Source organism: Babylonia areolata, chromosome 5, assembly GCF_041734735.1.
Source record: "Babylonia areolata isolate BAREFJ2019XMU chromosome 5, ASM4173473v1, whole genome shotgun sequence".
Lineage (NCBI taxonomy): Eukaryota > Metazoa > Mollusca > Gastropoda > Neogastropoda > Buccinidae > Babylonia > Babylonia areolata.
Genome location: NC_134880.1, coordinates 17,242,353 through 17,257,720, shown reverse-complemented (window position 1 = coordinate 17,257,720; position 15,368 = coordinate 17,242,353). Strand labels below are relative to the sequence as shown.

At 51.8% G+C, this 15,368-nt stretch overlaps 1 protein-coding gene across 4 annotated transcripts in view; it reads right to left on the bottom strand.

Moving 5' to 3' along the window:
* Positions 1–7,728: 7,728 nt before the first annotated feature.
* The window catches only part of LOC143281979 (uncharacterized), a 36,670-nt gene continuing 29,030 nt past the window's right edge, over positions 7,729–15,368 (bottom strand). For 2 of the 4 annotated variants that reach the window (XM_076587353.1, XM_076587354.1), the window contains exons 10-14: positions 13,832–15,368; positions 12,812–12,926; positions 11,846–11,984; positions 9,739–9,792; positions 7,729–9,233 (exon numbers count right to left, since the gene is read on the bottom strand). The exon at positions 13,832–15,368 is cut by the window's right edge and continues 112 nt beyond it. In XM_076587353.1, coding sequence (XP_076443468.1) covers positions 9,775–9,792; positions 11,846–11,984; positions 12,812–12,926; positions 13,832–15,368 — 1,809 coding nt within the window. In that variant the 3' untranslated portion in view covers positions 7,729–9,233; positions 9,739–9,774. The remainder of the gene's footprint in view (positions 9,234–9,738; positions 9,793–11,845; positions 11,985–12,811; positions 12,927–13,831) is intronic. The other 2 variants (XR_013055198.1, XM_076587355.1) reach the window with 2 other exon arrangements.

Here is a 15,368-nt window from a genome sequence, read left to right as displayed (position 1 = left end):
CGGAAATCCCGGAGGTAGAAGTTGATGAAGGGATTCTCCGACCGCCAGAAGGCTGCCTCCAAGACATGCTGCAGTGGTACCGAGTGCTGGAAAGCAGCCGAAGTAGCTATGGCCCGCACTTCGTGTGTTCTGGGATTAAGACAGCTGAGATCCTTGTGTGCATGAGAGTAGGCTCTACGAATGACTTGGGAAACCCAGCGGGAAATGGTGCCTGCAGCGATATCTTTCTTGTAATTCTCATTGAGGGAGATGAGAAGGCGCCTCTGAGAAGAACGCCTATGGCGAGACCTATTGCAATAGTATTTGAGGCACCGAACGGGGCAGAGATGCCTATCTTCATCATCTTGTGCCAGAATATCCGACAAAGGTCTGACCCTCAGAGAGGGGGAAGGGACCTCGGGGTCTTGGTTCTTAGCCAGAAACTCTGGAAGGAAACGAAGAGCGATGGAACCATCTCTGTGGAATGCTAGATCTTGTGGCATACCACTAAGACCATGAATCTCACTTCTACGACGGCCCGTGGCCAGCAACAGAAGGAAAGTGGTCTTGAGAGTGAGCAGGTCAAAAGGAATAGTCCCCAATGGCTCAAAGGGCTGTTTTCGAATGAAATCCAGCACCAGGAACAAGTCCCAGAGGGGCACTCTTCTGGGATTCCTAGCTTCCTTCAGAGAGGCGCCCCTAGCCACTTCTCTGAGCAGGAAATCAGCTTCAAAAGCGGGACCACCTAGCTGTTTGATAGTGGTACAAATGGCAGACCTGTACCCTCTCACAGAACTAGCAGACAGGTTGAGAACCGAGGAGCAGTGAGCCAAAAAGTTGGCCAGCTGCATGCTCGTAGGGTTAGTAGGGGGAATGTTCTGAGCTGTACACCAACTCAGCCATTTCTTCCATCGAAAGTCATACAAAGTCTCTGTTCCCTCCCTCCTGGCTTTGGAGACTATGGAGAGGAGGTCGGAGGAGGCACCCCCCTTGGTCAGCGCGGCGGACACAGAGGCTGACCGAGGGGTGGAAGACTTCAATGGTGATGCTGACAGATCCGCCCGCACAGCAGCCACGCGTACAGGTGGAGCATTTGAGGATTGGAGTGAGGAATGCCCGAACGAGGCTGCCTCAGCAGATGAGGTTTGGTTTCCAGTTCCAGTGGTGGAACATGTGTCAGGGACTGAAGGACCGGAAACCAGGGCTGGGCTGGCCATTTCGGCGCAATGAGGATCATCTGCGGGCGTTCCAACCTGGCTTTCCGTATCACCTTGGACAGGATTGGAAAGGGAGGAAACGCGTAGGCAATCAGACTGCTCCAGTCTAGAGAGAGAGCGTCCACTGCCCATGCTTCTGGGTCGGCGACTGGAGAGACGTACGTGGGAAGTCTCTTGCTGAACCTTGTCGCAAAGAGGTCCACCATCGGCCGGAACCACTGTTCCCACACTCCTTGCAGGGTGTCCTTGTCCAGGGTCCACTCTGTGTGTATGACACTCTTGGACCTGCTGAGAGCATCTGCCAAAATGTTGTCTTTCCCTGCTATGTGTCTCGCTGAAAGTGCAATGCCCCTGCTGTGGCACCAACGGAGGAGAGCCTCGGTCCGCAGAGAGAGGTCTGCCGAGTGCGCTCCGCCCCCTTTGTTCACGTAACAAGCGACTGTTGTGTTGTCCGTGAACAAGCGAATGGTCTTGCCTTTGGCCTCCGCTATGCAGTGCTGGAGAGCCCTGCGAACTGCCTCCAGTTCCAGAACATTGATGTGGCATAGGCGCTCCTCCGGGGACCAAGTCCCTGCTGCATGGAGTGAGTCCATGTGGGCTCCCCAGCCCATGGAGGAGGCGTCTGTGAATAGTGCCACCTGAAGAGTAGGTGGGGCTATGGGCACCCCCTGTGTCAGAAGAGGGGTGGTTAACCACTCTGATGTCACCTCGAGGAACCACTCGCCCAGACATATCCGGGTATCCCATGGCTGAGTGCTCTGGGACCACCGTAGCCTGAGTGCCCTCTGAAGAGGGCGCTTGAGAACCCTGCCCAGAGGGATGAGAGGTGCCATGGACTCCATCATGCCCAGGAGGGAAGAAAGTGTCCGCGCCGTTGCTTGGGAGGAATGGCGCAAGTGGTTGAGGAGGCCTGCCAGACGGTCCCACCGATCTGGCGTCGGAGAGACTATCATGGACCGCGTGTCGAATCTCATCCCTAAGAAGTCGAAGGACTGGCTCGGGGACAGATCGCATTTCTCCTGGTTCGTGATGAAGCCCAGTTGGGAGCACAGGTCTAGAAGTCTGGCTGTATGAGCCGAATGGACTCCGACCGGACAATTGACACCAATTCCCGCACCACCTTGGTAAACAGGAAAGGGGCAAGGGACAGACCAAATGGGAGGGCAGAGAACTGGAACACTCTGTCCCTCCACACGAACCTCAGGTACCGGCGGGATGCCGGGTGGATGAGGATATGGAAATAAGCATCTTTCAGATCAATGGACGTCGCCCAATCTCCCTGTTGCATGGTCTCCCGAATCTGTGCCTGTGTGTCCATCTTGAATTTCATCTTGGGGAGGAAACTGTTGAGGGGGGACAAGTCCAGGACTGGTCTCCACCCTCCGGAGACTTTTGGAATCACGAACAACCGGCCGTAAAAACCGGGGCCCGGGTCCGAGAGTTGAGATATCGCCCCTATGAGGAGTAGGTGCGATATCTCTTTCTCTAAGACGCTCTCCTGCTCCATCGAGCTGGGCACATAAGGAGGAGGAGTGGATCTTAGAGGGGGGCGGTCCCCCACCCAAGGGAGCATGTACCCCGACTCTAGCACCGACACAATCCAGTCGTTGAGTCCCAGAGCACGCCACTGATGCGCGTGCCGGGACAAGTTTCCTACTTGGAGGGGCTGAACGACTGGCGGTGCTGAATCGGGGCCCAGTCATTGGGGGTGCTGCCTTCTGGCCTTGGGCATGGCCGGACGGCTTGGACGGCCATGAGGTGGTTTGTTCCTCTGCCGCTGATTCTGAGCACGCCGCTTTGGCTTAGGAGGCGAGGTATATGGAGGAGCCCTGGTGGCGGGTCTCTTCAAAGGTATAGAACCCTGGCGCCCCTGGGAGGATTGGGCTAAATATGAGGCCACCTCCCGGTTTGTCTCTGCCCTGTGGCTGACAAAATGCGGCGCATACTGGCCGAAGAGGGAGTGCTGCTGTGCTGGGATGGACCGCAGAGCAGCCCTCTCCTCTACTGGAATGTTAGAGAGGCGGAGAACAGCATCCCGCCGCGCTAGCACCGTATTGAAGTGAAGGCTGGTAGCTGCGTCTGCAGCTGCCGTGAGACCAGACGCTACTCGATTGCCAAAAGTGTTTAACCTCGGGTCTGAGAAGAGGCCAGGCAGGCCAGAGGAAGGAGACTCCGTGTCCTGCTGAACTGGACGTCGTTCCCACAGCTCATTGGCTCTGTGGAGGAACGCGTCAAAGAAGGTATAAGCCGTGGACACCTCGAGGAGGCAGCGGCGGGCCAGTTTGTCCCACTCTGCAAATGTCTTAAAGGGAAGAGTAGCTGAGGTGGGGAAGGTGGTGCGCTGTGAGACCAACATCCTGTCCTGCGCGGAGGGCTCTGCTTCCCTGTAGGCAGGGTGGTCCTGTGTGTACCAGGACCACACTCCTCCCTTGGAGGGATCTTTAAGGAACTTGCCTGGGGCAAAAGCGCCCGGGGCAGAGAGTGACTCCCTGCCTGGAGGAGGGATGGAAGCAGCACCCCTGACGGTGCGGGCTGGCTTATTAAGCCACTCCTGAGCCATTTCTGGCACTCTGAGTCGCCTTGTGGTTCTGGAGTTAGAGTCACCTGACCGTAGGAGGGTTAAGGGTGACAAAGTTGCCTGAGGGACTGATTCAGCATGTGTGACCCTATTGGGGAGGGTCAGTTCGAGCTCGGCAAAGTCCGAGTTTGGTTCAGGCTGGTCCCTAGGGAGGCGTGGGCTCCATCTGTCGCACTGGGATGGGGGCGAAGAGTGCTCATCTGCTTGTTCGTCCTCATCCGAAGACAGGGGCTGTCCTCCTTGTTCACAGTCCATCCCCTGTTGGGTGCCATCCCAAGTGGATGTACCCACGGGGGCGTCCTGTGGGCTGTGGTCAGCCCAGCGGGATGAGCTGGGGCGATCCCGAGCAGGGACCCTGGTCTCCTCTGTTATGTCCTTGACACCTGAAGAGGGTGGGGAGTGTGTGGACCGTAGGTCCAACCATGCTTGGGATGGTGGGTGCCACACCTTCTCAGAGAGAGCGTCCCTGGACGCCAGAGGGACCCACGAGTGCTGTGAGGGGACGAACACCCACTCATCTCCTTTTAGGACCGAGGGCTGGGTAGGTGGGACCAGCAGGCTCCCACGGGCTGAGCGGGGTCCCTCAGCTGCCGTCGGTCCTGAAAAGGAAGCCGTAGTGACCGTGGCGGTCACCTGCGTGCTGACAGAGGACCTATTCGAGGCTGTAGTGTTAACACTGGTCGAGGAGCTCGACCTGCCCAACGAAGAGTCAATCCCTCTTGTCGGGGCTGTGTGTGTCACTCTGTGGTCTGTGCTGGGTTGGGTCCGGTGGGGAGCGGACCAGGGGTTAGTCCCTGGTCCTCCCGGGAACCCAGCATGCACCATAGGTGCACCCCAGTACGGGTAGAATGGGGGATACCACCCGTGGGCACCAGCCATCCCGTGACCCCAGCCCCAAGGGTCACTGGTGCCTTGACCTCGTTGAAGGGAAAAGCCTGGCCAAGTCGGAGGGAGGTCAGGTCCGACTTGGGTGTCAGACAGGCCGAAAGGCCGGCGGTCTGACTGCCTGGAACCGCCTGACACGCGCGGGACTCCCCCAGCAGGGGAGACCGGCCGGATAGCGGGGAGACCTGCAGAGCAGGTTGCCACGCGCCCAGAATCCCCTCCCGTGGGGAGACTGGGGTGGCTTGGCCCGGGGTGGGCTAAGTGGAGGTCCCCCCCCGGAACCAACTGTTTTTCTCCCCCAGGAGGAGGTGGGGGAGGGGGGTCGACCGAGGAGGGAGGAGGGGAAACAGCACTGGGGCCCCTGAGGGCCGTCTCCGTGTGGGGACCCGGATAACGGCGGGGGGCGGCCTCCCCTTGGGAGTCCGCACCCAGCCGCGAGTTCCCACCACCAAGAGAGGACGTGCTACTCCCCCTTCCACCCGCCTCGCGCTGGGACACTTCGGGAGGTGACGCTCGAATCCCTTTCCCCCCGGTCCCCTTCATGACCGTTTTATCGGGACGAGCGTCCCCTCCGCGATCAGCGTCTGCAGACGCATCGCCGCGGTCCCTATCGGGAGAAATCATGAGCTCCGGGCCTGGGAGAGTCTCTTGGCGAGTACCTCTGCCAGCATCATGATCCCTGCCTTCGTAGGATGGCAAACGAGGCATGGTACCGCGCGTAAGCACCCAGCGAACAACACGAACCCCAACAGAGAAAGGAAAGACAGGATCGACTCAGAGGTAGAAAATACGAAGAAATCGAGGGGGCCGAGTCGAAACGAGTACACAGAATGTAAGCACAATACACATGCAAGCCGCATACAACAAAATAAGGCCAAATGAAAACGCTTAATAGCCAAAAAAAGCGTTAGACGAGACAGAGCGAAAACCTGACAAGATGGCGTGGAGAGCCTTGGCCAAAGGAATGATTCAGCGCTTATAGCTGTTAGAGGCGTTTGATTGGCTAAGAGCGGGCCAGACTAAGAGGGGCGTCTTTTCACTGTTAGCCGCGCGAAATTTGGCCAAACAGAGCAAACCATAGGCCTAGTTTGCATCAGTTTGACATGGTACAGTATATGACACCAAATTTTTTTTTTTAATAAACGACGGAGATGACGATGAAAGTGACGATGAAGACAATCGATGAAGGATTGGCAGAGCACTTTTCATTGAATCCATATTGACCACCTGGTGATGGATTGCATTTGGTTCGTCAAAGCCAGAGATTAAATGGATATTCAATAAATGCAGATTGTTCAGTTTAAAACAACAACAACAACAACAACAACAACAACAACAAAAACAAGGCATTTTCACGAAAAGTTTATTGCTCATATATAAAGACGGGGGCGCGCACGCGCACACACACACACACACACACACACGCACGCACACACACACACACACACACACACACACACACACACACACACACACACACACACACACACACACACACACACACACACACACACACACACACACACACACACACACACAAAGTCTAATCACTTCTTTTGTCTAATCACGCCTTTCGTAACAGCCTGATCACGTCATCAAGATTACACACCAATAGAAAAGCCACTTTCTGAACAGTCTGCTCACGTCATTAAATTCCACACCAAAGGCCACTTTCCTAACAATTTGATCGCGTGATCAAAAATGCACACCAACACAAAGGTCACTTTCTGAACAGTCTGATCACGTCATCAACATTACACACCAACAAAAAAGGTCACTTTCTGAACAGTCCGACCACGTCATCAACATTACACACCAACAAAAAAGGTCACTTTCTGAACAGTCCGACCACGTCATCAACATTACACAACAATACAAAGGTCACTTTCTGAACAGTCTGATCACGTCATCAACATTACACACCAACACAAAGGTCACTTTCTGAACAGTCTGATCACGTCATCAACATTACACACCAACACAAAGGTCACTTTCTGAACAGTCCGACCACGTCATCAACATTACACACCAACACAAAGGTCACTTTCTGAACAGTCCGACCACGTCATCAACATTACACACCAACACAAAGGTCACTTTCTGAACAGTCTGATCACGTCATCAACATTACACACCAACACAAAGGTCACTTTCTGAACAGTCTGATCACGTCATCAACATTACACACCAACACAAAGGTCACTTTCTGAACAGTCCGACCACGTCATCAACATTACACAACAATGCAAAGGTCACTTTCTGAACAGTCCGACCACGTCATCAACATTACACACCAACAAAAAAGGTCACTTTCTGAACAGTCCGACCACGTCATTAACATTGCACAACAATGCAAAGGTCACTTTCTGAACAGTCCGACCACGTCATCAACATTACACACCAACACAAAGGTCACTTTCTGAACAGTCTAATCACGACATAAAAAATTACACACCAATGCAATAGAAAAGCTACGTACTGAACAACCTGATCACGTCATTAAAACATTACACACTACACACCAAAGGCCACTTTCTTAACAGTTTGATCGCGTGCTCAAAAATGTATGCCAACACAAAGGTCACTTTCTGAACAATCTGATCACTTCATCAAAATTACACACCAATTGAAAAACCGCTTTCTGAACAACCTAATCACGTCAAGGAAAGGTCACTTTTTGAACAGTCTATATCATCATCAACATTACACACTAAAACAAAAGTCATTTTATCAACACACGTACCTGTTCTAAGCTTATCTGATGGACGGGTAGGTAAAGCACATAAGTAGAAGAAAAGCATAAACAACCCACCACAATTTGTCCAAAAAACAACAACAAAACATTGATAGATTGTATGATCAGGGAAAAAGTTCCCTAAATGTCACAGAACAAAAGCAAAAGTCCAAGTTTTCATTACCATTAGACGGGCGCAACAGCCGAATAGCCGAGTGGTTAAAGCGTTGGACTTTAACTCCGAGGGTCCCCGGTTGGAATCTCGGTAACCCCCCCCCCCCCCTCACCCCCCCCCCCCCCCTCCCCCCGCCCCTCCCGGAAACGGAGTATATAGCTGTTTACATGGCGGGGTAATGGACGTAAAAGCCCACTCGTGTACATGCGAGTGAACGAGGGAGTTGCAGCCCGAACGAACGAAGAAGAAGAAGAATTAGCACGAAACAATCTCACTCACCAATGCACAAGAAAACAAAGAAAGGGGCAGACAGAGAGAAGAAGGGAAGGGAGGACGGGAGGAAGGAAGAGAAGGGGGTGGGCGTAGCTATCACAAAATCATTCAATTGATGATGCATACGATTCAGAGAGAGGGGGGGGGGGGGAGATGCAAGAGTATGCAAAATCTGTGGTGTATTTGAAGACGAGTGTCATTTTCTCCATAAAATGTTTTGGATAGTAGTATGAGTCTTCTACGACACGTCAACAGTGCATTGCTACATCTTCCAACACAACTGCGCCCAAATGAACACCAAAAGAAAAGAGACAAAATCACATGTTTCAATAATATGTTAGTGATTAATTAACCTACAGTCTATGTGCAGCCTAAGTATACAATTTGACATTGTTGCCAATAGTCTAGCCGACTGCACAGAGCCATATCATGACTGCCCAACGAAATAATGAAAACCCAACTGCGTCAAATACAAAACTGTCACATTTGAAAAAAGAAATCAAAACAACACATTTCAACACACACACACACACACACACACACACACACACACACACACACACACACACACACACACAACACACACGCCCATAAAGAGTTAATACAAAACGATTCTAAGATCCGTTTAAACCACACACGTGAAAACAAAATATCACAAAAAGAAAGGAAGAGCACACACATAAAGACAAACGCTGGAGTATACCAACAAAAAAATGAGGATAGGGCATCTGCCACAGACAACTGATATCCTGAACATTGATCACACTGAGGTTTGTCAGTCTTTGCTTGGCAGGTCGGTCAGCAGACTGGTTCATTGCCCAAGAATCAGCTGAATGGATATAATTACTATACAGGCTGATATGACTAGTGAAGCTTCAGCTGGTGAGTCCAAGGTCACGGCTAGTGATGACTCTTGGTGAGTCCAAGGTCATGACTGGTGATGAATCTTGGTGAGTCCAATGTCACGACTGGTGACGTCTGCTGGTGAGTCCAAGGTCATCACTGCTGTTGAGTCCAAAATCTCCACTACTGATGACTGTTGGTGATTTTCAAGGTCACGACTAGTGATGTTTCTCCTCGTGAGTCCAAGGTCATGACTGGTGACATTTCTGCTGGTGAGCCCAAGGTCGCCACTTGTGATTCTTCTGCTGGTGAGTCCAAATCACGACTAGTGATGATTCTATTGGTGATAACAAGGTCATGACTAGTGATGACTGTTGGTGAGTCCAAGGTCATACCTAGTGACGTCTCTGCTGGTGAGTCCAAGGTCATGACTGCTGGTGAGTCCAAGCTCTTCACTTGTGATGACTCTGCAGGTGGGTCCACTGAATTCACAAGTGGCATCACTGACATCCCAGTTATCGTTCATTGTACAGTTCCAGTGGCATCTCCCTGGCACGGAGAAATAAGCATGATTAACATCCCTGACCCTTTGTCTTTCTCTGTCTCCTTCCTCTGTCCGCCTGTCTCTTATCATGTGTTTGCACGTTATTAGAATAGAATAGAATAGAATGTCTTTATTACCAAGTGTACCGGGGTCACAAGGAATATTGGTGCTTGTGTGCGTGTGTGTATGTGTGTGCGGTTTTTTTGTTTGGTTGGGTTTTTTTTTGTTTGTTGGTTTTTTTGGGGTTTTTTTTGTGTTTGTTTTTTTTTGTTTGGGGTTTTTTGTTGTTTTTGTGGGGGGTTTTGTGCGTTTGGTTTTGTTTTGTTGTGCTTGTGTGCACACATATCTTGCCATGCCAGGACTGACGTTCCACTATGGATACCAGCACACACACACACACACACACACACACGCTCACACTGGACACTACATACTCTGGACACTACACACATATCTTGCCATGCAAGGACTGACGTTCCACCATGGATACTACGGACATGAACGGCGTACCTGGCAGACACCCAAGCTGTGTCTTCTTCACTCTTTTCATACATAGGACTGTATCTGCAACAACAACAAAAAAAAACAAAGGGAAAAGCTGAGTAAAAATTCCAGCATGCCGGAACTGACATGAAAAAGGATGTGGACAATGGAGAACAATGTGGACGATGCAGGGCCATGTGGACAATGGACAAAGTTGGGACATCATGATGTAATGTGAAACATCATGAACAATGTAAGGTAAAGTTGACCAAATCGGAACAATGTGGCACAATGTGGGACAATGTGGGGCAATCTGGGACATTGTGGGCCAGCGTAGCACCATGTGGGATACTGTGGGACAATGAAGGGCAAAGTGGGACAATGTGGCACAATGTGGGACAATGTGGAACCAGTTGTGATACTGCGAAACAATACAATACGGGACAATCTGTATTCAAGGACAATGTGGGAAGATGTGGACAGTGTGGGGCATTACGGGGCAATGTGGACAGTGTGGGAAGGTGTTGATAATGTGGGACAACGTGGGCAATGTGGGATATTATCGGACATTAATGGGCAATGTAGACAATGCGGGAAGTTGTGGATACTGTGTGACAATGTGGTGCGATGTGGGATGCTGTGGGACATTAAAGGGCAATGTGGAAAATGTGGAATGGTGCTGTTAATGTGAGACAGTGTGGGCAATGTGGGATATTGTAGGACATTAAGGGGCAATGTAGACAATGTGAGAAGATGTGGATAATGTGGGACAACATGCATATTCGGCAGTGTGGGATGCTGGGGGATGTTAAGAGGTAACGTGGACAACGTGGGAATAAGTGGATAATGTGAGCAATGTGGGACAATGGGCACATTACAGGACAACATTGGACAATGTGGGACAAAGGGGACATTGTAGGACAATGTTGGACAATGCAGGACAACGGGGAACATTGTAGGACAATGTTGGACAGTGTGGGACAATGGGCACATTGTAGGACAATGATAGACACACTGGACAATGGGCACATTGTAGGACAATGATGGACACTATGGGACAATGGGCACATTGTAGGACAAATGTTGGTCAACGTAGGACAATGGGGACATTGTAGGACAATGTTGGACAATGTGGGACAATGGGGACATTGTAGGACAATGATGGACACTATGGGACAATGGGCACATTGTAGGACAAATGTTGGTCAACGTAGGACAATGGGGACATTGTAGGACAATGTGGACAATGCAGGGCAATGGGGAACAATGCAGGACAATGCTCGACACTGTGGGACAATGGTGAACATTGTAGGACAAAAGTTGGGGAGTGTGGGACAACGAGGACATTGTAGGACTTTGTTGGACAATGTGGGACAATGGGCAAATCATACAGGACAATGTTGGACAGTGTGGCACAATGCGCACATTATATAGGACAATGTGGGACAATAGGGATATTGTATACGTCAGAACTGGACAATGTGGGACAATAGGGGCAGGGCTGGACAATGTGGGACAATAGGGACAGGGTTGGACAATGTGGGACAATAGGGGCATTATATAGGACAGTGGCAGACAATGTAGGACAATAGGGGCATTATATAAGACAGTGTTGGACAATGAGGGACAATAGAGACAGGGTTGGACAATGTGGGGACAATAGGGACAGGGCTGCACAATGTGGGACAATAGGGACAGGGTTGGACAATGTGGGACAATAGAGACAGGGCTGCACAATGTGGGACAATAGGGACAGGGCTGGACAATGTGGGACAATAGGGACAGGGCTGGACAATGTGGGACAATAGGGACAGGGTTGGACAATGTGGGACAATAGGGGCATTATATAGGACAGTGGCAGACAATGTAGGACAATAGGGGCATTATATAAGACAGTGTTGGACAATGAGGGACAAAGGGACCTGGTTGGACAATGTGGGACAATAGGGACAGGGCTGGACAATGTGGGACAATAGGGACAGGGTTGGACAATGTGGGGACAATAGGGACAGGGCTGGACAATGTGGGACAACAGGGACATTATATATAAGACAGTGTTGGACAATGTGGGACAACAGGAGCATTATATATAAGACAGGGCTGGACACTGCGGGTCAGTAGAGTGTGAACGGACCTGCAGGCAGGGCGGGTGCAGCCTGGCGGCTCTGATCCTCACGGGCCCCACGGGCAGGGAGTGCAGCAACTGGAACGTGTCCAGCAGGGACAGGTCCGCCAGCCGTCTGCCGTTCACCGAGTACAGCACGTCCCCTCTCCTGTCACAACGACAACAACGACGACGATGATGATGATGATGGTGATGATGATGATGATGATGATGGTGGTGGTGATGATGATGGTGATGATGATGATGATGGTGATGATGGTGGTGGTGGTGGTGGTGGTGGTGGTGGTGATGGTGGTGGTGGTGGTGATCATGATTATGATTATAAATAATGATGACGAACGGGGGGACAGCTCTGCCAGCCGTATGTCGTTCACTGAGTACAGCACATTGTCATAGCATCAGGAACAAACACAGGTGTGTGTGTGTGTGTGTGTGGTGTGTGTGTGTGTGTGTGTGTGTGTGTGTGTGTGTGTGTGTGTGTGTGTGTGTGTGTGCGTGTAACACCGAACTTTTGTCATGTGTGTGACAATAGCCATCAGATCCCAACTCTTTTTGGTCTGCAAACACTCGTCTTCGTCCTATAATTGAAGGTTTGTTTATCTCGTGATAATATCCAAATCGGAGACGGGACGGAGTCACAGACAGACATAGAGACGGAAAGAAAGACAGTCGTGGAAAGACAGACAGACGGAGACATATACAGACAGACAGACAGAGACACACAGAGACAGACAGAAGACAGACATAAGCCAGACAGACAGACATAGACAGACAGAAAGACAGAGACAAATACAGAAAGACAGACAGATAGACACGGAAAGACAGATACTCAGACAGAGACATACGCAGACAGACAGACCGAGAAACAGATATACAGACAGACAGACAGAGACATATACAGACAGACAGACAGACGGGAAAAGAGACAGACAGAGACATGTACAGACAGACAGACAAACAGACAGAGAGACGTACTGCAGACGTCCGTCCCTGTGAGCCAGAGAGCCCGAGGTGATGTCCTGCACGTGCACACTGCTGATGCCGCCTGTCACCTGCCGGATCACCTGGATGCCCACACTGTCCCCTTCCCCTGAAACCACATCACCACGTCACATCACATCATCACGTCACCACATCACATCACATCACCACATTGCGTCACCACATCACCACATTACGTCACCACATCACATCACCACATTACGTCACCACATCACATCACCATATCACGTTACCACATCACATCACCACATCACATCATCACATCACATCATTACATCACCACATCGCATCGCATCATCGCATTACATCACCACATCAAATCACCACATCGCATCATCACATCGCATCACCACATCGCATCACCACATCGCATCACCGCATCACATCACATCATCACATCATATCACTACATCACATCACCACATTACATCACATCACATTACCACATCCCCACAACACATCACCACATTGCATCACATCACATCACCACATCACCACATCGCACCACATCACATCACATCACTACATCGCATCATCATAGCACATCACCATGTCACATCACCACATCACATCCACCATACCACATTACACCACCACATCATATCACGTCACCACATCACATCACAGCATCATGTCACCACATCACGTCAACACACATCATACCATCACATCACATCACCACATCACACCCCAGCATCACACTGCCTTATCATAAAATGACATCACATGACAACAAACCAACAGACAGGTGACTTGACAACAGACACGCCAATAGACTGCCACCTCTATGCATGACAAAGATAAAACACAGACTGCCCCCTTTATGACAACAGAACAAACCAACAGACTGACCCCTTTATGACAACAGAACAAACCAACAGACTATCACCTTTATGACAACAGAACAAACCAACAGACTGTCACCTTTATGACAACAGAACAAACCAACAGACTATCACCTTTATGACAACAGACAAACCAACAGACTGTCACCTTTATGCAACAGGATGTCCAGGTTGGTGCTGACCGTCTGACTCCCCCCTCCTCCTCCTCCCGTCCACACTCCCTCCTCCTCCTGTCTGCCGTACATCACCACTCCCCCTCCTTCCACCAGGCTGGCAGACGTTCTGTGGTGGTGGTGGTGATGGTGGTGACGTTGGTGATTGGGGTGGAGGGCAGGGTGGGGGGAGGGGTCCACAGCCCCACCACTGCACACGCTGACCTGACTGCTGTGCTGGTAGTGGAAGTAGGAGGAGGAACGGGAGGAGGCGGAGGTAGAGAAAGAGGAGGAGGAGGAAGAGGAGGAGGCGGTGGCAAATGCCGTGTTGGTGAAGGAGGCGGTGGGGGCAAAGTGCTGACCCTGGTACCTGCTGCTGCTGCTGCTGCTAGAGGCCTGGAACTGGGCAGCAGAACTGGGACAGTGCGCGGGCACCTGCAGGGGGGCCATTGAGGTCAGCGCACTGTCAGGGAACGCACCTGCGCCACCACAGTCGACAAGGCCAGAGATGGGCATGGTGTTGTGACTGGCAGAGTGGATACCCGGGTAGCCGGAGGAGGAGTGGCTGGCTGGGTAAGGGTAACCGGTGGGGAGGCTGACACAGTGGCTGGGTCTGTGACTGGCAGGGTAACTGCTGGGGTGGCTGTTGGGGTGGCCAGGGAGATGGGACACTGCGCGCGACGGTACATGAGCGCGAAAGGCGCTTCCTGTTACTGATTCCATGCGGTAATGAACCCCGTCAGGAGTAGTGTTTTTTGGTTGTAAGTTCGCTTCCAGTTTACTGTTCGCCACCAGAGGCTGTGCTGCGCTGGGCGTGTTTCCGTGTGCGGCACCTCTCTCCGCCTCAGTGGCCGCCGCCGCCTTCTGCCCGTTAAGTGTGGACGGCTTGAGAGGAGAGAACGTTGGACTGTGGGGAGGGTTAAGATGGTGGTGGTGGTGGTGGGGAGGGTGGGACCAGGTGGAGGGAGCGGGTACAGGTCTCTGCAGGCGGGGAGACTTGACGTCGATCTGCTGCCTGTCTTCTCTCACCTGATGTCCTGTCCGGTCCACGCAGATAGTGCCCCCCGCACCACCACCTTCCTGCCGCGGCTGGCAGGCCTCGGGTCCGGGGGTCCACGTCTGTATGTCTGTGTCCTCTGACCTTCCGAACACCTGTATGTTGTCCCCTGACCTCTCCAATACCTGTCTGTTGCCCTCTGACCTCTCCAGTACCTGTCTGTTGTTTCCTGACCTCTCAAGCACCTGTCTGTTGCCCTCTGACCTTTCAAATACCTGTCTGTTGTTCCCTGACCTCTCCAGCACCGGTCTGTTGCCTTCTGACCTATTCAGGGCCTCTCCGCTGTTCTCCTCTGACCTCCCAAACACCTGTTTGTCGTCCCGGGACGCTCGGCTCACACCCCTGTCGTCCCCTTGGGGCCCGGACCGGAACGGCCCCATCCAGCACTGGGGGGACATCCGCTGGATGGGGAGGGGGGGAGGGGGAGGAGGGGTACTGGAGTTCCGGGTGGTGGAGTTGGTGTCGGACGCTGAGGA